The sequence below is a fragment of the Cyanistes caeruleus genome, chromosome 3 (assembly GCF_971803275.1).
Source record: "Cyanistes caeruleus chromosome 3, bCyaCae1.hap1.1, whole genome shotgun sequence".
NCBI lineage: Eukaryota > Metazoa > Chordata > Aves > Passeriformes > Paridae > Cyanistes > Cyanistes caeruleus.
Genome location: NC_141703.1, coordinates 13,565,896 through 13,585,183, shown reverse-complemented (window position 1 = coordinate 13,585,183; position 19,288 = coordinate 13,565,896). Strand labels below are relative to the sequence as shown.

Sequence of the window (19,288 nt, the reverse complement as noted above, 5' to 3'; positions counted from 1 at the left end):
AAATAGGATTATAACCTGTTTTACCTGCCCTCCCACCCTGCTCCCCCTCCCTGGTATTGAATGCTAATCTGACACTTTAATCCTGAAATGAAGTTTCCCCTTCCTGTTACAGGAAATGTTAAGAAGTATATCCTGGCCTTCTGGCCAGTGAACACACGTTGTCTGGGAGCCCTCAATTCCGTGCACTCAACAGCAGGGAATGGTCTCTCCTGGCTGCTGACCAACACCAAAGGCTGCCCTGGTGTTCAGCCTTGGCAGTTTAAATTCATAACTTCACACCAAGGGACAAATAGAACAACCAAGTCAACTCCAAACATTTGTTCAAGCTTGAAATGCAGAGTAAACATATAAAAACACTACAGTAATTAAGACTGGGAGGACTGTAAAATACAGCTAAAAAAAAGACCTTGAAGTTGCTTATATAAGCACATCCAATTTAAGGGGATAACTTGAACAAAATCTTACATACACATTGAAATAAGACAGTTTTGAAGAGCTGTCTAACTCAGTCATCTCTGAAGTCCTGAGGAAAATAATCCACATCCACTACATTTTTGAGTGTTACAAAATTTACACAAGAGTGTTTAAAGATTAAAAATATTTTATTTACACTTTTCTTTATACACATTTTATACATTTTTTTCAGCTTGAAAACCCAAACAGAGCATATATGCAAGTCGGAGCATACTGTATCCATAGCAAGGTAAAATTACTTTCTGCCAAAAAAAAAAAAAAAAAAAAAAAAGACAAGAAAAATGCTTTAAAACAGTTAAAAAGAGGCAATTCTTAAATTATTTAGAGAACTTTATAGCAGCCCTAGGGTAATCATTAGACAGGTAATCCAAATGTATATATGAGGTCATATACATATAATTTTCTATAGGAAAAGCATTTCCAATAGCTAGACACAAACACAATACAGTTTGAAAATAACTTTTCCTGTTAACTTATCAAATACATTCTTTTCAATACAAACAATCTGATATTGTACACTGGAATTGTGGGATATTATAGTGGAATTGCAATCTCCAGCATATAATTAATTTATTTTAAGAAGATCTACAAAAATAACAATATACAGGGAAAAATATTTAAAATAAAAACATAATTCACTCTTCCCTTCACCTGCTCCAACACTGACATAAAAGTTAGGTGGGTCCCACTGAGGTAATAAAAGCCCCCCTAAATACAGCTAACTTTACAGTCTTACAGAGCACTCCACTTCCTAGGCTTACATTAAGATTTTTTCTATCAGTCATAAATAAAAACTATCTGCAAATAGAAATTATTTTCCCCTAGCTACCAACTTAATATTAATCCAAAGATATTTAAAATTGATTTTTGAAAGTTATTTTTAAAATATTACATAAATTGAACTTAGTGAAGTGTAGAAAAAATTAGTACAGGGACACATAGGAAAGCTTGTGCTGAAAACAAATTAGTTTTTCTGCCACCTGCCACATACAACTGTGTTTTATGAAGTTTACCCACACAAATGGAAATTTTCAAGTTACTAACCAACTTTCAAAAATAGAATACAGATGCAAAAGTAGTCATTAGTATTTATTTTAAGCAGCTTTAAGTTGTTTAATAAACATGAAAATCTCAGAATGTTAGCTACAGGACATCAGCAAGCTCTGTTTAAATAGATGATGTGTTTTCCAGTTATGTTCTTTCCACTCTCCTTCAGTAAACCCTGCCACATGTGACAAATGCTTATTCAAGTAACTTTACCACCTATATATATTTTTATTAGCAGAAGAGCAGGAGGGATGTTTTCTCTGATGGTCCCAAACCTGTAAACTCTTAAGCACAGGCTTAGTAACACCTGTGCTTACATGTTCTCCTTTAAGTACCTTACAGTTTTCTGTTTCTTTGTATTGGACTATTCACATATGTGAAGTCCACATCTGATGTGTTAAAAGAATCTGGGGCCCAAGTCAGTATTTATTTTTTTAAGAAAAAGTACATTAAAAAGGCAAAATACCTATACAAATGTGACTACTTCTAAAAAGACTCTGACATATGCAGGCTGACAAACTAGAAGTTTATTTTAAAGAACTGAGTCTCCCCACAACGCTTACCCTCCCTTTGCTAAAGAATGGACATAATGAGTTAAGCAATGGGGTTTTTTAGATCAGTTTGAATTTGCACCTGCTGAATTTTATCTTTATTTCCTGAGTGTCAAGTGAAGCTTCATCCCTGACACAAGTATTATCAGCATGAGGAAATGCAGCACTTGGGATTCTATGGCAGGAGGGCCTCAAGAATAAATAGGTGCAAATATCAGGAACCAGGGAAATATTGCAGTCAAACCCTCAGAGGTTTGACTAGCAGGACTGCTATCATACTGCAGGAAATAGGGCATCCACATTTTTCAAAAACAAGTAACATAAAAGCAGGTTTCCAGATAGCTCATATGCTGTGACTTGCTAGCAGTGCTTTCTGAAACAGCAGGACCTCTGTAAAATCAAGGTCTGCCTTCTTCCAGCTAAATTCATAGGGAAAAAAAATCCTAAAGTTTATTTTTGCCAGCTGATGCCTCCCACAATGAAACTACCAACACTTTGTGGCAGAAAGTAAGCTATTTATAACTTACGCAGTACCTATAAAAAAAAAAAACCTGCCCCCTAAAAACAGACCTAGGAGATGTGAAATGGAACTGGCAGTATCCAGTTCCTTTACAGGAACACTTTGCTTTTGTCCATTGTCTCATTTGAGAAGAAAATTTCCTCCTGAAGTTGGTTGCTAAATTAAGAAATGAAGCTGATAAATTTTTTCTATAGATGTGGAAAAAAAAAACCCCCTGGATTGTAACTTATTATGTCCACCTTTCTAGAAGAAGGCAAGCACACTTGCTTTTCAAAGCAAGTCATATGTTGAATTTTAAATATGTGGGTAACATTACATTTGCTGGTATTCCATTATGGGATGGGAATAGGAGAATCTCCTCAAATCTAAGAACCAAAGATCATAACTTACCTTTGACAAATGAGAGGCATTTAAATGTTTTTAAAATCCCATCTTAATCTGACCATAATGCTAACTTTGATAGTAATAGACAATTCTCATTAGCCATCTTAGGTTTGTCCCTATTAACGAACTAAACTATCTGGAGCTAAATACTAAGAGCAAACATTAAAAACAAAACAAAAACAACAACAACAAAAAAATAATCCCTCCAAGCAATCAAACTAACTGTCTCAAAAGTTTCATTGCAGTATAAAAAAGAACAGAAGCTAATTTTTATATTTCAGATCTGAAAAAATGAAAGCACGGTAGATATGTAAATTGACACCACATTCTCACATATCCCCATGATTCTAATCCCAAGTGAATTCCAACCATCTCTAAAACTGGAAAGGTTACAGCCAGCCTTTCAATGGAGACACAACTTCAGGGAAGCTGAAACAACAGTTCAATTATAATTTCACAGAACAATTACTACTACAATCCTGAACAAGATCTTTCAGAACTGTGCACCTGAAGATAAATATGAGCTTAAAAGCAGAGCACCAAAACTGATGTGGTTCTTCATTTTTCAAGTGTCAGCACTCACCAATGACTTTAGTGGCAGCTGCTGAGTGCACAGACCTTCAGAAGGCGCTTAAATGCAGACTCAAAAATGTAACTTGAGACACCCCTATCCTTACCATTATAATAAAGTCTTGGCCATGTCTGTAAGATATCTGACTCCTGACCACCAGATTTCCAGAGCCAGGGCTGCTCCCTAAACTGGCACTGGCGCCCCACATAAAGTTAAGTAAAGTACTTCACATAAAGTGAAGTACTCTACTCAATGTAATGTGCCCTTGACAGCCACCTCACACAGGATTAGCTTGCTGCCCCATTAACTTATTGAGAAATGAGTTGGTGACAAAAAGAAATAATAACAAAAACAAACAAACCCAAATCAAAACAACAAAAAACTAACCAAAACAAAACCACCACCCAACCCTGGTTTTTTTTTTCTCTTGTGCCCCAATATTCCATGAACTATGTACAGTCAGCACACAGCCAGCACCTACGAGAATCAATTTATCTCTCCCCATGTAGGGTGATGTACACACAAGTCTCACAGTGAAACTGAGGTTTTAGTGTAAGCCACATTTGCTTTAAGTCAGGCTATTAAGAAAGTAAATGAGATTTTTAATTCAGTAAACTGAATTCTTATTAAAAAAGACAAACTTAGCTGCAAACTAGTCTGCATCAGAAGGCTGAATATAAATATTTGGTCCAGTCTCTTCTGGTGTAAATAACTCACCACTACAGCTATGATGGCAAATATTCCCTCTTTCTTTTACAGCGTAAGAAAATACTCGATTAATAAATCATTTCTAACAATAAACAAACCCTAAAAATCTGCTGACTTGCCACATAGCTCCAAATACCCACATTTCAACCCAGAACATAATTCCTACAAAGATACCAGAACACAGTATAAGTTTTACACATTGTTTGAACTTCTATTATTTCAAACTTCATTTACACAAGTAGGTGTTATTTTTAACATGGAAAATTTAGGGTGATTTTGGTCCCTTTGTAAGTGCATTCTTTTGAACTCCCTGAGTACTGTACATTCCTTTTCTACAGTGAATTCTGACTGGAAGATGCTGAATAAAGTGGTTTTGCTTTGCTGCATATAAAGTAAAATCTATTGCTTAAAATGAAACACAGCAGCACAAGATTTTACAGAATATGCAGCTCATGTTTCAGCATCTGAACTACATGTGAGCCTTCAGCTTCCCCAGCTCTCTCCTTTGGGTTCCAGAAGTGGCTAGTTTACATCCACAAAGATAGTCAAAATGCAGTAACTGTTATTATTAATGTCTTGGCAGATAATTCTTACCAATCTGCTGCCATTTATACCTGCAAGTTAACACAATGGAATAGTCAAAGCCCTCTTGGACCAGCCATCTCTATTCAGGCACTCCAAGGTCAGTAGCCATAGTTGTGTAGGTTTTTATAAAAGAAATAGAAATTATAATAACAAACCAATCACCTACCTCAACATTTTCAAAACACAGTAGTTCTTAACTGTTAATAATTAAATAATAATAATAATAATTAAAAAATTACACCACTTCAATATGAGTACTCATATTGAAGAGTGAGTATAAGCAAAGTATTGACAATAAACTGTAGCATATCCAGTATTCAGTTCCAAAAATAACTGTGGGCTGCAGCAGTTGAGCATTTGCTTACTGACATTTTCTATTTTAACAAAAAAGATAACTGGGCAGCACATTGAAACCAAAAAGAAACTCAGGTAAAATGAGCTTACTTTTTAAAAAATAATTTATAAAAGAACAAATAACCAACAGTTCATTATGTTGCAACAATATAAAGAGTTTAAGGTTACTGAATCAATCAGTATGTACTAAAGATATTTTGATACCAAATGAGGCTTCCAGTTTCACTTAAGAACTTTGAATTATTTAGCTCATGAAATACATTAAATTCAACAGATATGGCTGAATCTGTGTACTAGTTAAAATATAATATTGTAACTGCACATAAAAAGATGCATTTATATACAGTTTCTACAGTGTATGCACATGTGTGTATACATTTTTTACTCACCAACAAACACAACACAGACAATAGAAGGCAGCATAGAAATAGTGTTTTAAATATAAAATTGTTTTGTTTTCAATTTAGTAGAAAATGTGTAATTTGCATTTTGGCAGACTTACTGGTACAACTATACAAAACCAGGAAAAGGGTCATGCAAAAGGGTTAAAATTCTTCTCCAAAGTAAATAAGGGAAAACAAAAAGACCTAGTAGATTTGAGAGTACTTTGCAGTTAATGGCAAAAGCATCTAAAAGACAACATAAAATCCAGAAATAGTTTGGTTTTGTTACTTTATACCTGGTTGTACCCAGGTACAGGTGATGAGCTGCATTTTGATGCACAATAAAAAATGAAAATAACATCTTTCTTCTCTTCCTTTCACAAATATTTTGTCAAACTCAACTGATTTGAAGAGCATAGTGATATAATGGCCATTAAAAAAAAGAGAACACATTGTAGACATAAAATGTTACCATAAGAAAAAGCAGACTCAAAAATATATTTCTCATACTTACGTTTGTTAAAAGAAAACACAACAAAGCTTTCACAAGGTCAGACCAACTATCACCTTTTCTAATAAACTTGGTAAGTACACTCCCTGTACATCCTGTTTCTCTTGAGCATTTAGCCATTGTTCCTATACACAAGGAGATGTCTCTGCAGGAATTCAACTGGTTTGTAATTTATTTCAACAAATTAGTATAGCTCTTTTGTATTTGATTGGGTTGTTCATTCTGTTTTAGCTGCAACGTCTAACATGCTCCAAAACATACTCAGGAAAGTGCAGGCTGCAGACCTGTAAGCCATCCAGCTTGCATGGCATCCTTGGATATTCATCTTCTTTCCATTTGTTTTCCTCTGGATCAAAAGTGAGAATCGAATCGCTGTAATGACCATTGTAACAAAGGCCTCCAAGAACCATTATCTGTTTGTCCAGAACAGCTACACCATGACCACTCCTACCTATTGGCATAGAAGCCAATATAGTCCATTGATCGGTATCAGGGTCATAAACTTCTGTAGAGGGACATCCTTGAGACTCAAAGGAGGCTCTCAAGATCACACAGACACCACCAAAGACATAAAGCTTACCATTATAAGAAATCATTTTGTGAAAGCATCTTGCATAATTCATTTTGCATTTGTTCTCCCAACAGTTAGTGACCACTTGAGTTCTCCGTGTTCGCTGCTCTACCGTCCCTTCTTTACTGGGATCAAACACACACACTTGCTTTGAAGTTGAAGATGATGTAATTCCACCAGTGATATACAACTTGTTACCAAGCACAGTCCCTTCATGTCCATACTTATTGACTGGATAGGGATCCACAAATTCCCATTTATCTTCAGTAATATCATACCGTTCAGTTGAGTAAAACGTTTCATCCCTTGTTCTCCCAGCCACTGCATAAACATACCTGCCAATCACTCCAACAGCAAACTCAGAACGTGGCACAGACATGTCTGCCATTCGTAACCAGGTGTTCTGTCTTGGGTCATATCTAAACACTTTGGATGAAGCATGGAACTCACCATCTGGCCCCAGTTCTTCCCCACCTAATAAGAACACGAAGTTATTCACAATGGCAAGGCAGTCTGGTCGTAAAGGTACTTGAGGACCCTCTAGTTCCCACCAGACCCTTGGTTTGTGCAAGAGAAGAATTTTACTGTTTACCATACTGTGTCCTATCATTCCTCTAAATACTGCAGTCTGGGGTTTGGCGGAACGAATTTTGTTCGATTTCATTTCCATCAAAGGCTGTTGGTGAACGCTATGAAAGTAATTCATGGCTTGGTCAACCTCATGTCGCAGCTGCCGGGAGTATCGATAAAACTCTGATGTTTTTACCTATGAATACATTTAAAAGATATTAAAATTCTGACCAAGAGAAACAACCCAGAAAACCTAAATCACTATGTGTCATTAGAAGATTATTTTACTTTATTTCATTCAGGCAATCTTGAGAGCAATTGCATTTATGCATGATGATTTAAACTGATGTATTGTTATCCAAAATCCAGAAGGCAATTTAGTGATTAAGAGCAGTGACTAACATTTTCAGCAGAATAATCATATGCAGAATTTATGCTGGAATTAGGCACAACTAAAATCCCCAAGTCTAAAAATCATTATTCCTTCTCCTGAAAAAAGCTCCTGTTCATCCTCTGCTTAATCCAAAAAGTACCCAAATTAAAAATTCCATCTTTTCCTGGGCTTTAAAGACACTCTACCCACCCATTCTGTGGTTACCAAGGTCTACTCTAGTCTGTTTTTTCTCTAAATTCTCACAAATGAAGCCTGAGCTCTCAAATGCCAGGCTCTGCTTACAGGGCTATTAAATTGCCATGGGGTGGGAAGGGAAGGTAACCAACCACTCATCCTGATGACAACATTATGGTTTTCCCTCTGTGAGTTTCCACATGTTAACACATGCCTTCAACACAACAAGGAAACATCTCCACCTGTAATCCTTTGGTTGTGCATTTCTTTGGCAAATTGCAGAGGCAGGTTTAAACTTCCACTTCCCAGGTGAGAGTTATAACCTAAGAGCTATTCCTGCTCAGTTTTATTGGAGTTGTAGGCACAAGGGAAAAGAAGAATCCCTTTCTGGGACCCTTCCTACTATCTAAGCCAATTTAAGTGCCTGAGGCTGGTCCTGAGACCATTCCAAAACACATCCCTGTCTTGAACATTCTAATTAATCTAGCTCAAGGCAGTCCTCAGCTCACCGTGAGAATCTCTTCAGAGGCCTCACTCTTCCTGTACAGTCTGGTGTAACACAGCATTCTGAATCACACTTCTGAAACAAATAAAACCTGCTAGATGTTGCCAAATCCACAAATCCTCCATCAATTTGATCCTAAATCCCAGTTTCTTTCAAATAAAATTGGACTGCTTTCAAACAGTCTGAAAGCCTTTAGTACCTACCAGCTCTAAATAAGAAGCAATGCTCTGAAAAAAATCTGAGGCCACTCTGAAATTTCAAGTGATCACAAGGTAACACCAAAAGCTACTATTTTTACCCCACCTCCTCCTAGCCTCTGTCCCAAAGAACAAATGCCTCAGAGGTGGTGGAATGAATTCTGACATATATGGAAGGCAATGTGGAAATTAATGTTCTTTATACCTTGTGAATAAAATAGCAGCTTGTTCCATAAATACATACCATTAAAATTTTGTTAGCCATCTGTTAATCATCTCTTCCTTGTGTAGTAATTAAGACATTCTGCTGTCAATGAATGATTTTAAAAAATCTTTTGAACTGTTCTTGGACACAATTTGCAGGTTTTGAGACAGTTTGAGACACCAGATTTAAAAAAAAAAAAAAAAAAGCTGAATACTAACCTACTATTGTAAAGCAATGTGTAACTCAAAAGTGACAGTGACTTGATGTATTTACAGTTTTTCTTTCCTCCCCTTCAATTTTGACAAGATCAACTTATCTTTGTTTGAAAAAAAAGGAGGATGGTCACATGCAGATCATAAATATTATTCCTGCAGCAATATCCAGCTTCTTTCTAATGTTTTTACTAGAAGTGATTTTGGAGCAAAAAGGTTTACTCAAGTATGCTACTTACAGAAAACCCACAGTAAGCCCAACTTTTCTGGGAACAACGGCTCTATTTTCTCATTGCAAATGAAGAATATATCATACAAAGACAGATCTGCTCATATGGTATTTGTTAGAATAAACTATATACCTTGCCTGACTGAAAAGACTGAGCATAAATTACAGAAAACAGGCTGGCAGGGAGAACTACAGCATCGAAAAATGGTAACATATAAAGGTTACAAAAAATGAAAAAGGAAGTTAAAATAACAAAGAATCATGGCTTTTATCCTTATAAGGATAAATTCTAAACCAGCAGGACTACTTCAGGTATTCCCAAATTGGAGCTATCGTCTTTGGAATTAAATAAAAATATAAATTATCTTTGTTCCACCTATATGCAGTTCAGGTTTTCTTGGATAATTACAGGAGACAACAGGATCAACATGCTTACAATGTGAAGAATACCAGAAAAGCCTGGCAGAGATGGAAAATGTTTTTCTTTCTCCCTCAACATTTACAACTCTGTTATTAGATCTAGAAATTCAAATGCCAGCCAGAAACTAGAATTAAAATAAGTTTACAACTTCATCACTCTACTCCTTCAATAGCCTAAATCTCACCCTGTGAGAGCACACCAAAGGAAACTAGGAGTATCTCTAATTCCAGAGAGAGACCCTCCAGACCAGGGAATCAATCTATTAGTTTATTACTGCTTATTTTGACAAAGGCACTCATGTCAAAGCAAAGCCTCAAGCTCTTACCGTAAATGAAAAAGACATCAAGGAACAAATGCAACTCCCAGTTATTAGCATCCCTCTGTGACTGAAGTTCATGGGGAAGCTTCAAGAAGCACAGGTTTGAAGAGCTGAACATGAAAATACACAAGCACTAGCAATTCTTAAAATGTGTAGAAAAAGCCCCACAAAACAAAACTAATCTACTACCTCACTTCTGGAGAGAAAAGGTAATTGGAGCATTCCTAGACTTGGCTGTTGAGGAAAAATATTCCTGTTTTTAACCATCCACTTTTCACCAGCATAACCTCTGCCATACAGGACCAGTACCTCTCCTGAGGCTCAAATGATGCTCTAAGATGAATGTTAGGATATGCCTATAGGAAAGTATAGACTGCTCACACTTGATTGATGCAAATGAAAACAAAGCAAATGTAGGTCATTTGGACCACTTTCAGTCACACATTTTAAAATGTTCCAGTACTATTTGAAAGCCCTGTTCAGCCCCTAGCTAGAAAAACTCTCTGTCTACACTTCGAAATAATTTTACAGTAATTTTCCCTACTTCTGTATATAATCAGAGAAGCATTAAAACTTAGGTAGTTTGGTATTTAAAACAACTGTAAATTGTGGATGTCAGCAGATGAAAGCCCATGGCCTTTTGCAGGAATTTCTATCTGACATCCAAAACATGCAGAAGGAAAGCTCTCAGCTCTGCCACTGCCTTTAAGTAGCAACAAGAAGCTGATCAGCAAATATCAAAGTGCTTATCAACAGACCAGTTTTCCCGTTAAGTTCAGATGGAGAAGCTCTGGAACGAATGTGTTCATAATCACCAACACTCAAACAGAACACATGGATTTCAGCAAAACAGATGGAAATGTACCGTTGTCATGAACCCTGAAGTAAAACAAATGTGCATTCCTAAAGAGTACATCATCAACTCTGAATTGCTAAAAATATATAAATGCTTCAAAGCATTTTTGAAGTTTTTCTTTAAACTGCTCTGTTATTTTGCTGAAGGGTCTCAAAAGAATTTTAAGTTGGACTTCCTTATCAATGCCAGTCATACTGTCAAAAAAGGAATTTCATCCAAGTGCTAAAGCTCTGCTCATGTGATCTTTTTTACACTCTTTGCGTTCTTTCCATTCTTTCTTTAATTTTCTGGAGAAAACCTTCTTGAAGAGGTTATGCTGGGACACAGCCTAATGTAGAGTTTCTGCAAGATCTCCAGAGATGGAGAATGGGAACTGTCTCCAGGTATGAGCTACTTCTGGTTCACAGTCAGACTTCCAGCTACACACACTGAGAAGTGCATAAACAAAATCAAATGTGTTATTCCATAATAAAAGATGTCAAAATAATTAAAACATCCACCCCTCTACTTGTCCTCCATAGCATCCCTCCAGTCACAGTAAATTTGAGCTTTAATGCATTTTCTCTTCTTTTTAAATCAGTGAAACACTCCATAAAAAGTGCTGGCTTTCCAAATTAATGCAGTGATTAATCATTGCCTATTTTTCTGCTGTACTGAATGCATGCTTTTCTACTTGTAGCAGCTTTGGAAGTCTCCGAATCTTCCATTTATATTATATGAAGAAGTAAAACAAAAAATTAAGCCATAAATTTCTAATTTGAAAAGTTATCCCCACAAAAGACCAGCTGTGCCTCACATTATGTTCAACTTTTCCCCTCCCCAAAAACAATTACACTAATTTATAAGCTTCAGAAAGAGCAATGAAATGCAAGGTGAACGTTCTGTAACACGTTTGACTTCAGTATACAGCCTTTTTAAAAAAATTTTCCTCATACAACCATTTACAGCTACTGCTCTATTTGTATTCTTGTTACTTAGGTTTATAAGAAAAAGCTTTCCAAACCAGAAATAAAGGCTTCTTTTGAACTGCCCAAACTAAATAGCTATTATTTGTGCACCTAATAACTAAATTTTATTATGTTATTACATGGGGTGGATACTAAGTTGCTTCCTTCTGTAGAACTGGTAAAAAAGCCCCAAAGACAAACAAAAACAAAAGCACAGAAAAATCTTGATGGCTCATAATGTCCCTTTATCATCTCTAGTAATTTAAACAGAGGACTTTTAAAGATTCTAACTTATTGTGCTCAAGCTTTCTAAGCCTGTCAATTCTGAAGATGTGATGCAACTCAAACTCAGCTACTAGGAGTCAGAAGCAATGCTCCAGCTTTCCAACAAACAATGATGGTGTCTGTATCACACTCCAAAGACCAAACTCTTACTTGAAAAAAAAACCAACTTATTTTACTAGAGATTAACCTGAATCAAAACTAAAGATCCATCAACTCTACTAACCAAGATCCTTATTATTTTCACATCTCTGGACATATTCTAATCACAATTATAAGCTGGTATGAGAACTGCTCAGCAACAGTGAAGGGCTTTGAAGGGCTATTCTGCAAGAATATAAATCACTTAAGTGTTTTCAGCCAAACCATAGAAAGGCAGAGCCTCTGTGCAGCAAGGACAATGCCCTCAAATTGATAACTCAGCTGTTCCTTTTTAGAAACTGGAAAGAGAAATTGTCAAAGTCAAGCTGGAGTCTAATTCAATCTATTATCTTAAATCAGAGTAGAGTCAATAATTTATATGCCACAATTAAGAAGCTCAGCATGTAATAAATACTGCTAGCAAATCTATTCAAATCAACAGTAATCTTAACACCCAAAAATTTATATAGCATATATATAAAAATTTTTACAGCACATATTTACAATAAGAGGGGCTCCAAACTTCACCCACACCTCTTATTCTATACTTCAGCAAAAAAAGTTCTGTAAGTAGATACATATGTACTACTAGACACGGAGGTAAATTGGAAAAAAAAAGAAATTCAACACATTTATGAAAGGTAAAGTCACAGTAGCATAAAATTACAATGACATCTTTTCAAAAATTACTATTTTCTATGAACAGGACAGTAGATATTCAAAAATAATGTGCTATTCATCCTACCTCTACAGCAGAAGCTGATGAACCTAGTGATTAGTAAATTTTTGATTTAAGCTAGCAATCAATAAATCACCATGGGCTAGTCATAACAAACCTCCCAAAATGGTCATTAAAAAACCCTGAGTTTAAAGGAGAGATTTTGAAACAACATTTCAATCTGACTAGTACACAGAAACTAAACAGACCTTATATAGTATATTTCAGGGAAATCATGACACGGCTGCCTCCAGTACCATGGAGATAAACTCAGTGATGCAGGTGAAAGGCACTCCAACTTCTATCTCCAAACTTCCTCAAGACTTACAGAGCCATGGATATCTTTCATAAAAAAGGAAAGCACAACATGGATAGTGAAACTTGTGCTTTTCCCCAAACACTTTGCCTTTACTTTCTAACTACTCCCTAAATCCCTACTTGATTTATCTTTCCATTTTTTCCCATACATCTGCATGTACTTTAAGGGCTGAGGAACAAAAGGAGTACCCACTCATAGTTCAGAAGCCATTCTTCCAGGACAGTCTGCCGTAAGAAAAAATTGCTGTACCTTTACTTGTGCACTCTAAATGCACATCAGCCTCCAGGTATTAATCTAGACTCACTGATTTAGTTTTTAAATTGCACACCTCTCCAAAACAATTATGTAAGGAACAGAATGGCTTAAAAGGACAAAAGTATCCTTACCATGACTTGCAAAGTTATATAAGTTATTTATATCCTACAGTGACAGGCATCTGAGGAATGTGTATTAGAAAGATTACACAAAAGTACATGACAAGCTGGCCAGTGTATAGCCAATACAGAGTTTGGTGAACTGGAAGAGTCAACCTCAGACTGCATTTGGTACATTCAGGCATTCAGTATGTGCTGAGTTCAGGAAAAGTGTGGTTTCTGACTGTGGATCTCCAAAAAAAGGAAGTTTTACCACTATTTCCCGAGTCTATACACAAAGAGGCTCTCCCCGAGTTACTGCCAGAACAGTGAACAGATACACTCTCTTATTAAAAAAATAAAGTGTTCTAAAATGTGATATTGGCTCCAACTGCAGCTGTCCTTTGTCACTTGTCCTGCTGGATAACTTAATACTCTCTAGCCAGGGCAGAACACAAATGCATTCCTAGCTGCAGTAACAAATGACATAATTAGCTCTGCTTCCCTCTGCTGAGCTGTCTCACTCCATAATCTGCACTGGCTTTTCTCTGCTCCCACATACAATTAACAGAAAGGGTATTACCAGATAAAACTTTACATGTAGGTATATAACCTGGCATGCTGAAAACAGCTTCTCTCTTGAAGTTGTCCCTATTGGGCCATTTGGTAGCTGTTAAGATAAACCAGAAGGACAGTATGCACGATTTATACCAACAATATATCAAAGCAAACTCCAGAAGTTATACCTAAATATAATCCTGAAGACCAATATACACTTTCACCTGTACTTACAGAAATTTAACTGAAAATAGCTTGATGTTTGCGTCCCCAAAACCCATACAGCTGAAGCAGACTCACACAAATCCTGCCTTATTAGATTAACCTCAAAAAAATATGTTGTGAATTCTGTAGGTTTTATTACTGAAGGGCTTAAATGTTGTAACAACATGGTAGAAGTGCTATTTAAAACATGACACTACACAGTATCCTGCAGAGTTCAGCTCTAACTAGTTAATGTTTTAACCCAATATAAACATTACATTAGTGTTCTGAAATATGTTTAGGTATTTATTTTATGTCTATAGTCCAATATACCATCATAAATATATTTTTTGTATTATTACTTTCTATACTCAGTTCACACACAGAGAAAAGAAATCCAAAATGTAAAAATTCACTAGTCTGAAGTAATTAATATCTCTTATAATCTGAAATACAAATAAGTATAAGAATTACTGCTTGGATGATCCAGTGGCCCTTGAAACCACCAAAACCAATGCAACCTTGTCTGTATATTCACTAAAGTAAAAATATATGGGAGATTAATTTCTAAGAAGCACAATAAAAACATGGTGTCTGAACTCCTATTAATTTGCTGAGAGGTGAAAAATACAGAAGTTGGAGTTGCATATTATAACACAAAATTAACATTGTTACAACAGCACAGATAAAGTAATTCCTAACCTGAATACTGTTACTGGCCTGTAAGAGAACTGCTTACAAAGTATTGTAATCCTTTACTGTTAACAAATATTCAGAGATTCTCAAGAACGAGAAAACAATTTTTTTGTCTGTTTGTCAATAGAAGAGTAGAAAAGACAACTTCTCTTTCAACTCTTACTACATACAATAAAAATTAACTATAAGATCACCTGTTACAAAAAGTCCTCTGATATTTGAAGTAAATCATTACATCTGATACCATCAATAACTTTTGATTGCATTATGTCTTGTGTACAACCAAGTGTATGTGTAACTTTGCAGTATCAGGGCTTACTTCTAACTGCTGTGTAATAGCACAAGCACTGCAGATACAACAACACTGCAGATTTAAGACCAGATGCTATTTTTCATTTGTAAATAACCCTCCCCTGTACTTAAGCCACAAGATCTACAGTCACTATTTTTAACTATATTGATAAAAATCATTGTAACATACACCCTACATAGTATGTGCAGGTCTAAGGCCTCTGGAAAGCAAGAAGCAACTTGTGGAAAACAGTTAAGAACGTTTGAAATCAAACTAGATACAAGTGACTTATTTCAAAAGGTCTTTTCCATACCAAGTCATGTATAAACATGTACCACAAACATACCTGTTCTCCAGCCACTGTAAGTATTATTGTCTAATAACCAAAGACAACACTTCTAGTTGTTTGCCTTCTATGCTTTTCTTTATTAGAAAAATAAATGCTATAATTTTGTTCCTTCTCATAGCTTCCAGAATCTTACCTATTTATTTAATGGCATGCTGCCCTAGCTAAATGATGAATCCTGCCTATTGCTTTTCAAATGCACCAACCTTCTCAAAAACACTGGATGGTGTCATCAAACAAAACCTGATGTTCTGAATGATGGTGTCCGTATGTCTCCAGCGTCTTCTATCATGGCGTAGCCAGGCCTGAACAGCTTCATACAGCTCTATCTCTGGAAACCTGCTCAGATGATCATTATCCAAGTAAGACATGAGCTTCTCAAAGCTAAGATATGAAAGAAAGTCAGGTCTGGACATGAGTGGCACAAAATTCTCTAGTAGAAAGGAATCCAATTTTTCCCTGACTCCTTCGATGTTTACACCAAAATCATCCAGTAGTCTCATAATTTCTGCACAGTTTTCTAAGCAGATTTTAGCTAAGAGAAAAGAGCAGCAAAACTTTACCACCTCTATAAGCTGGACATACATGGCAGCCTGAAGGATTTCATGAACAGTGTTCATACTCAGTTCAATAGTTCCATAGTACATGAATTGGAGGACATGACTGAAGCCTGTAGCTGTCAGACCTTTCAAATGGATTTTGTCCTGATCTCGTTCTCGCATGTCTGCTGTGAACATAATCCTGAAGTAATCACTCTGGGTGGCAAGCAGTGCTTTATGGGCCTGAAATTGGTGGTCTTCAATGACAAGTGTGACATCAAGAAGCAATCCCTCCTCATACAGTGCTCTGAATCCTGCAGAGACACTGGTGTCATGGATGGAGGAGCTAAACCCTTCCACGTCCCCTGCCATGAATCACCTGGGGGGAAGAAAAAAAAAATAAATAAAAATAAAAATAAATCAGAATGTCTAATAACATATTATAAGCCCTTCTTGACCAGATAAATCCTAACTGAGATTGCTTTGATTAGGACTTGAATTCTTCACCATTCTTTCCATTTTCCCTCCAGCTCAAAAATCAACTTAGGAAGTAACTTAAAACACAAATTTTAAATATTTCTCCCCAAACCAAATATTCTCATTTTAAAGACAGGGTAATGAACAAAAATAACTATGCAACACTGCTGAAATGATTCCTTACTCCAAGTTAATTCATGGTCATATAATGAACTAAAAAGGTTGTCATGGTTTTTTTCCTCTCCCGCATCAATCTTTCTAAAGAATTTATCTCAGGGGAGCAATAAAACACCCACTCTTGAATATCAGAGGTCTCAAAAAGGAAGCCAAACTTCCTTAACTTCAGAAACAAGCTTCAGTAGATCTGTACATTGTATGATCTAAAAAAACAAAAAAATGTATTATGTTTTAAAATCTAAATCAATTTACTCCAAAGTTATTCATAGGAAAATGAACATTTTCAGAGCTATTACTTGAGATTGTGTGCTTCACTTCTTCTGTAAAAACACAGTCCCATCATGTTCCCCCCACTTCTTACTATAGTGATTAAGTTATGAAATCTATGAAATGTAAAATACTGGGGCAACAAGAAGCACTGATAAGAATAGGTCAAAAAAATTAATATTCTGTATAGTGGGCTTAATGAAGCTTAATTTCTCATTAAGCATTTGCAGATATAGTGTTACTTATATGCAAGTTATAATTAAACTGCAAATAAACAAAAAAACAAAACTAAGAGTAGCAGGATCCTGCCCTGCCAAAGTCAATTCAGCAATCAAAATCCATACATTTCTCAAAATGTTGCTCAATATCCTTGGGTTTAGGTAGGGTGAAGTTGCACAATACAGCTTGAACCAATTAACAATTTATCGAAGGACCATAGCACACTGTATTCTCCTCTGTCACATTCTGGGACTTGAGCTCCTGATGCCTGCTTTGAGCCATTTCTGGGGCTCATTTGGCTTCTCCAGAAAGTCAATTCAATTCATAAACAGGACCAAAAAATAAACTAAGTGCAGGGAGGGACAGATATGAGAAAGACACATAACACAAACACGACCACCCCCACTACCCAGCATACACAGAACCTCAAGACTAGAAATCTTTCTGCTTTCCAGTGAGCTGACTTCTGACTTGACACTGTGGGGTTTGACACAAGAAACAACCTGATGCAGAGGGCAGGACACATATTCGCGCAGGAAGAGAGAGAAAGAGCAACAACTTCCCTATTTGGAATTCATTTACTATTAGAATTGGTTCAGCTACTTTTGTTCCACTTCATCCCACCTTAAATTACACTTCCAACTTTCCTTCAGATATTTGTTGCATTTAACTTTGAATTTTCTATAAGAAATAAAGCTAATAATGTTTTGGTACTGATAACCCACAGGAAAAGCTAAATAATGCCAACAAGATTAGAAAAACCTGCAGATTCTCAAGGTCATAAACTCCACACAAGAATATGGCCTCAGAAGTGACTCTAGGCTGGCAATGTGCTTCAGAGCCTCAGAAAGCAGTTACCACTTACCCCACTTCCTTAAGCACCACATTCTGGCCGCTGCCATTGTAACAGAAATGCATTTTATTAGACTCATCAATGGCTAATCATCTCCTCTCCTTCACTCCTCAGCACAAATCCTGGAAAACCAAACTGGAGATACCCTTTGTCTCTGCAAAACTAAACTGATGAGTGGGTGTTTGTAACCACACCTCATGGAATTAGCATCATTCACTGTTGAAGCTTGATGATGGGCTCTGTGCACAATAAAGTCAGTGCTGGGAGTGTTCATTACAATTAAGGCCTTCTCACAGAATTCAAATTCCTCAAAGTAAGAGCAGGAGATGACAATACAATCACTTTCTCACCAGTATCCATGATAGCATCTTTCCTTCAATGTCACTAAAGACAAAGAGAAACATGCAAATTGCTCTGGAACCACTATTGCGAATCTCTTATTCCTCAACATCAAATGCCTACCAGAAAGAAAAATTACCATCAGATATTTTTCTTAGTTGTTGCCAATTCTTACAAAAAAGCAGACGAGGGAAGAACCACTTCACTACTTCTCACCACTCAAATAGAAGCAACCAACTGAAGAGGAAGCATAAAGCCTGACTTCACAGGATTTTTTCTAACTGAATTTCTGGTATCAAATAAAAAGGTAAGCACCAATATTAGCTTATCCCTTCTTTCATCAGAGCACTTGTAACTCCTCTTCTCCCATCCCCATCTCTCTGATGTTTAATAGCTGAGCTCATACCTCAGCCCTTCCTGTTCAAGAGATTTAATAATCACTTGCCTTTAAATGGGCCACTCATTTTCATAAAACATACAGAGACTTAAAACAACTCTCACTGCTGTCTGAAATCAGCCAAGAAGTTCCCTGGTTACCAGGACTCTCACACAGTACAAATGTGCAAGTTACAGCGCTTTAGGAGACCAACTAAGACTTGGCTCAGCGTCAGTTCCATCATCAGGGTTAAAAATGGGAAAGGACAGCTGGAATTTGCAAATTTGAGAATGAGAACAGAGTAACACAACAATGTATCAGGGAAGAAAAAGTGAAAAACGAAGCAACATTCCCCAAAACAAAGAAGCAGTATATATTCATCTGGAAATAATGGGATCTCCCATCACACAAGTAATCCTACTGAAGGAATTTCTTCAAAAGAAT

The 19,288-nt window shown here is 36.3% G+C and overlaps 1 protein-coding gene across 9 annotated transcripts in view; it reads right to left on the bottom strand.

Annotated features, from left to right (window-relative positions):
• Positions 1–583: 583 nt before the first annotated feature.
• Positions 584–19,288, bottom strand: part of KLHL15 (kelch like family member 15) — a 28,633-nt gene continuing 9,928 nt past the window's right edge. For all 9 annotated transcript variants that reach the window (XM_086879874.1, XM_086879877.1, XM_086879875.1 and 6 more), the window contains 2 exons: positions 15,804–16,515; positions 584–7,425 (listed from right to left, as the gene is read on the bottom strand). In XM_086879874.1, coding sequence (XP_086736000.1) covers positions 6,316–7,425; positions 15,804–16,508 — 1,815 coding nt within the window. In that variant the 5' untranslated portion in view covers positions 16,509–16,515 and the 3' untranslated portion in view covers positions 584–6,315. The remainder of the gene's footprint in view (positions 7,426–15,803; positions 16,516–19,288) is intronic.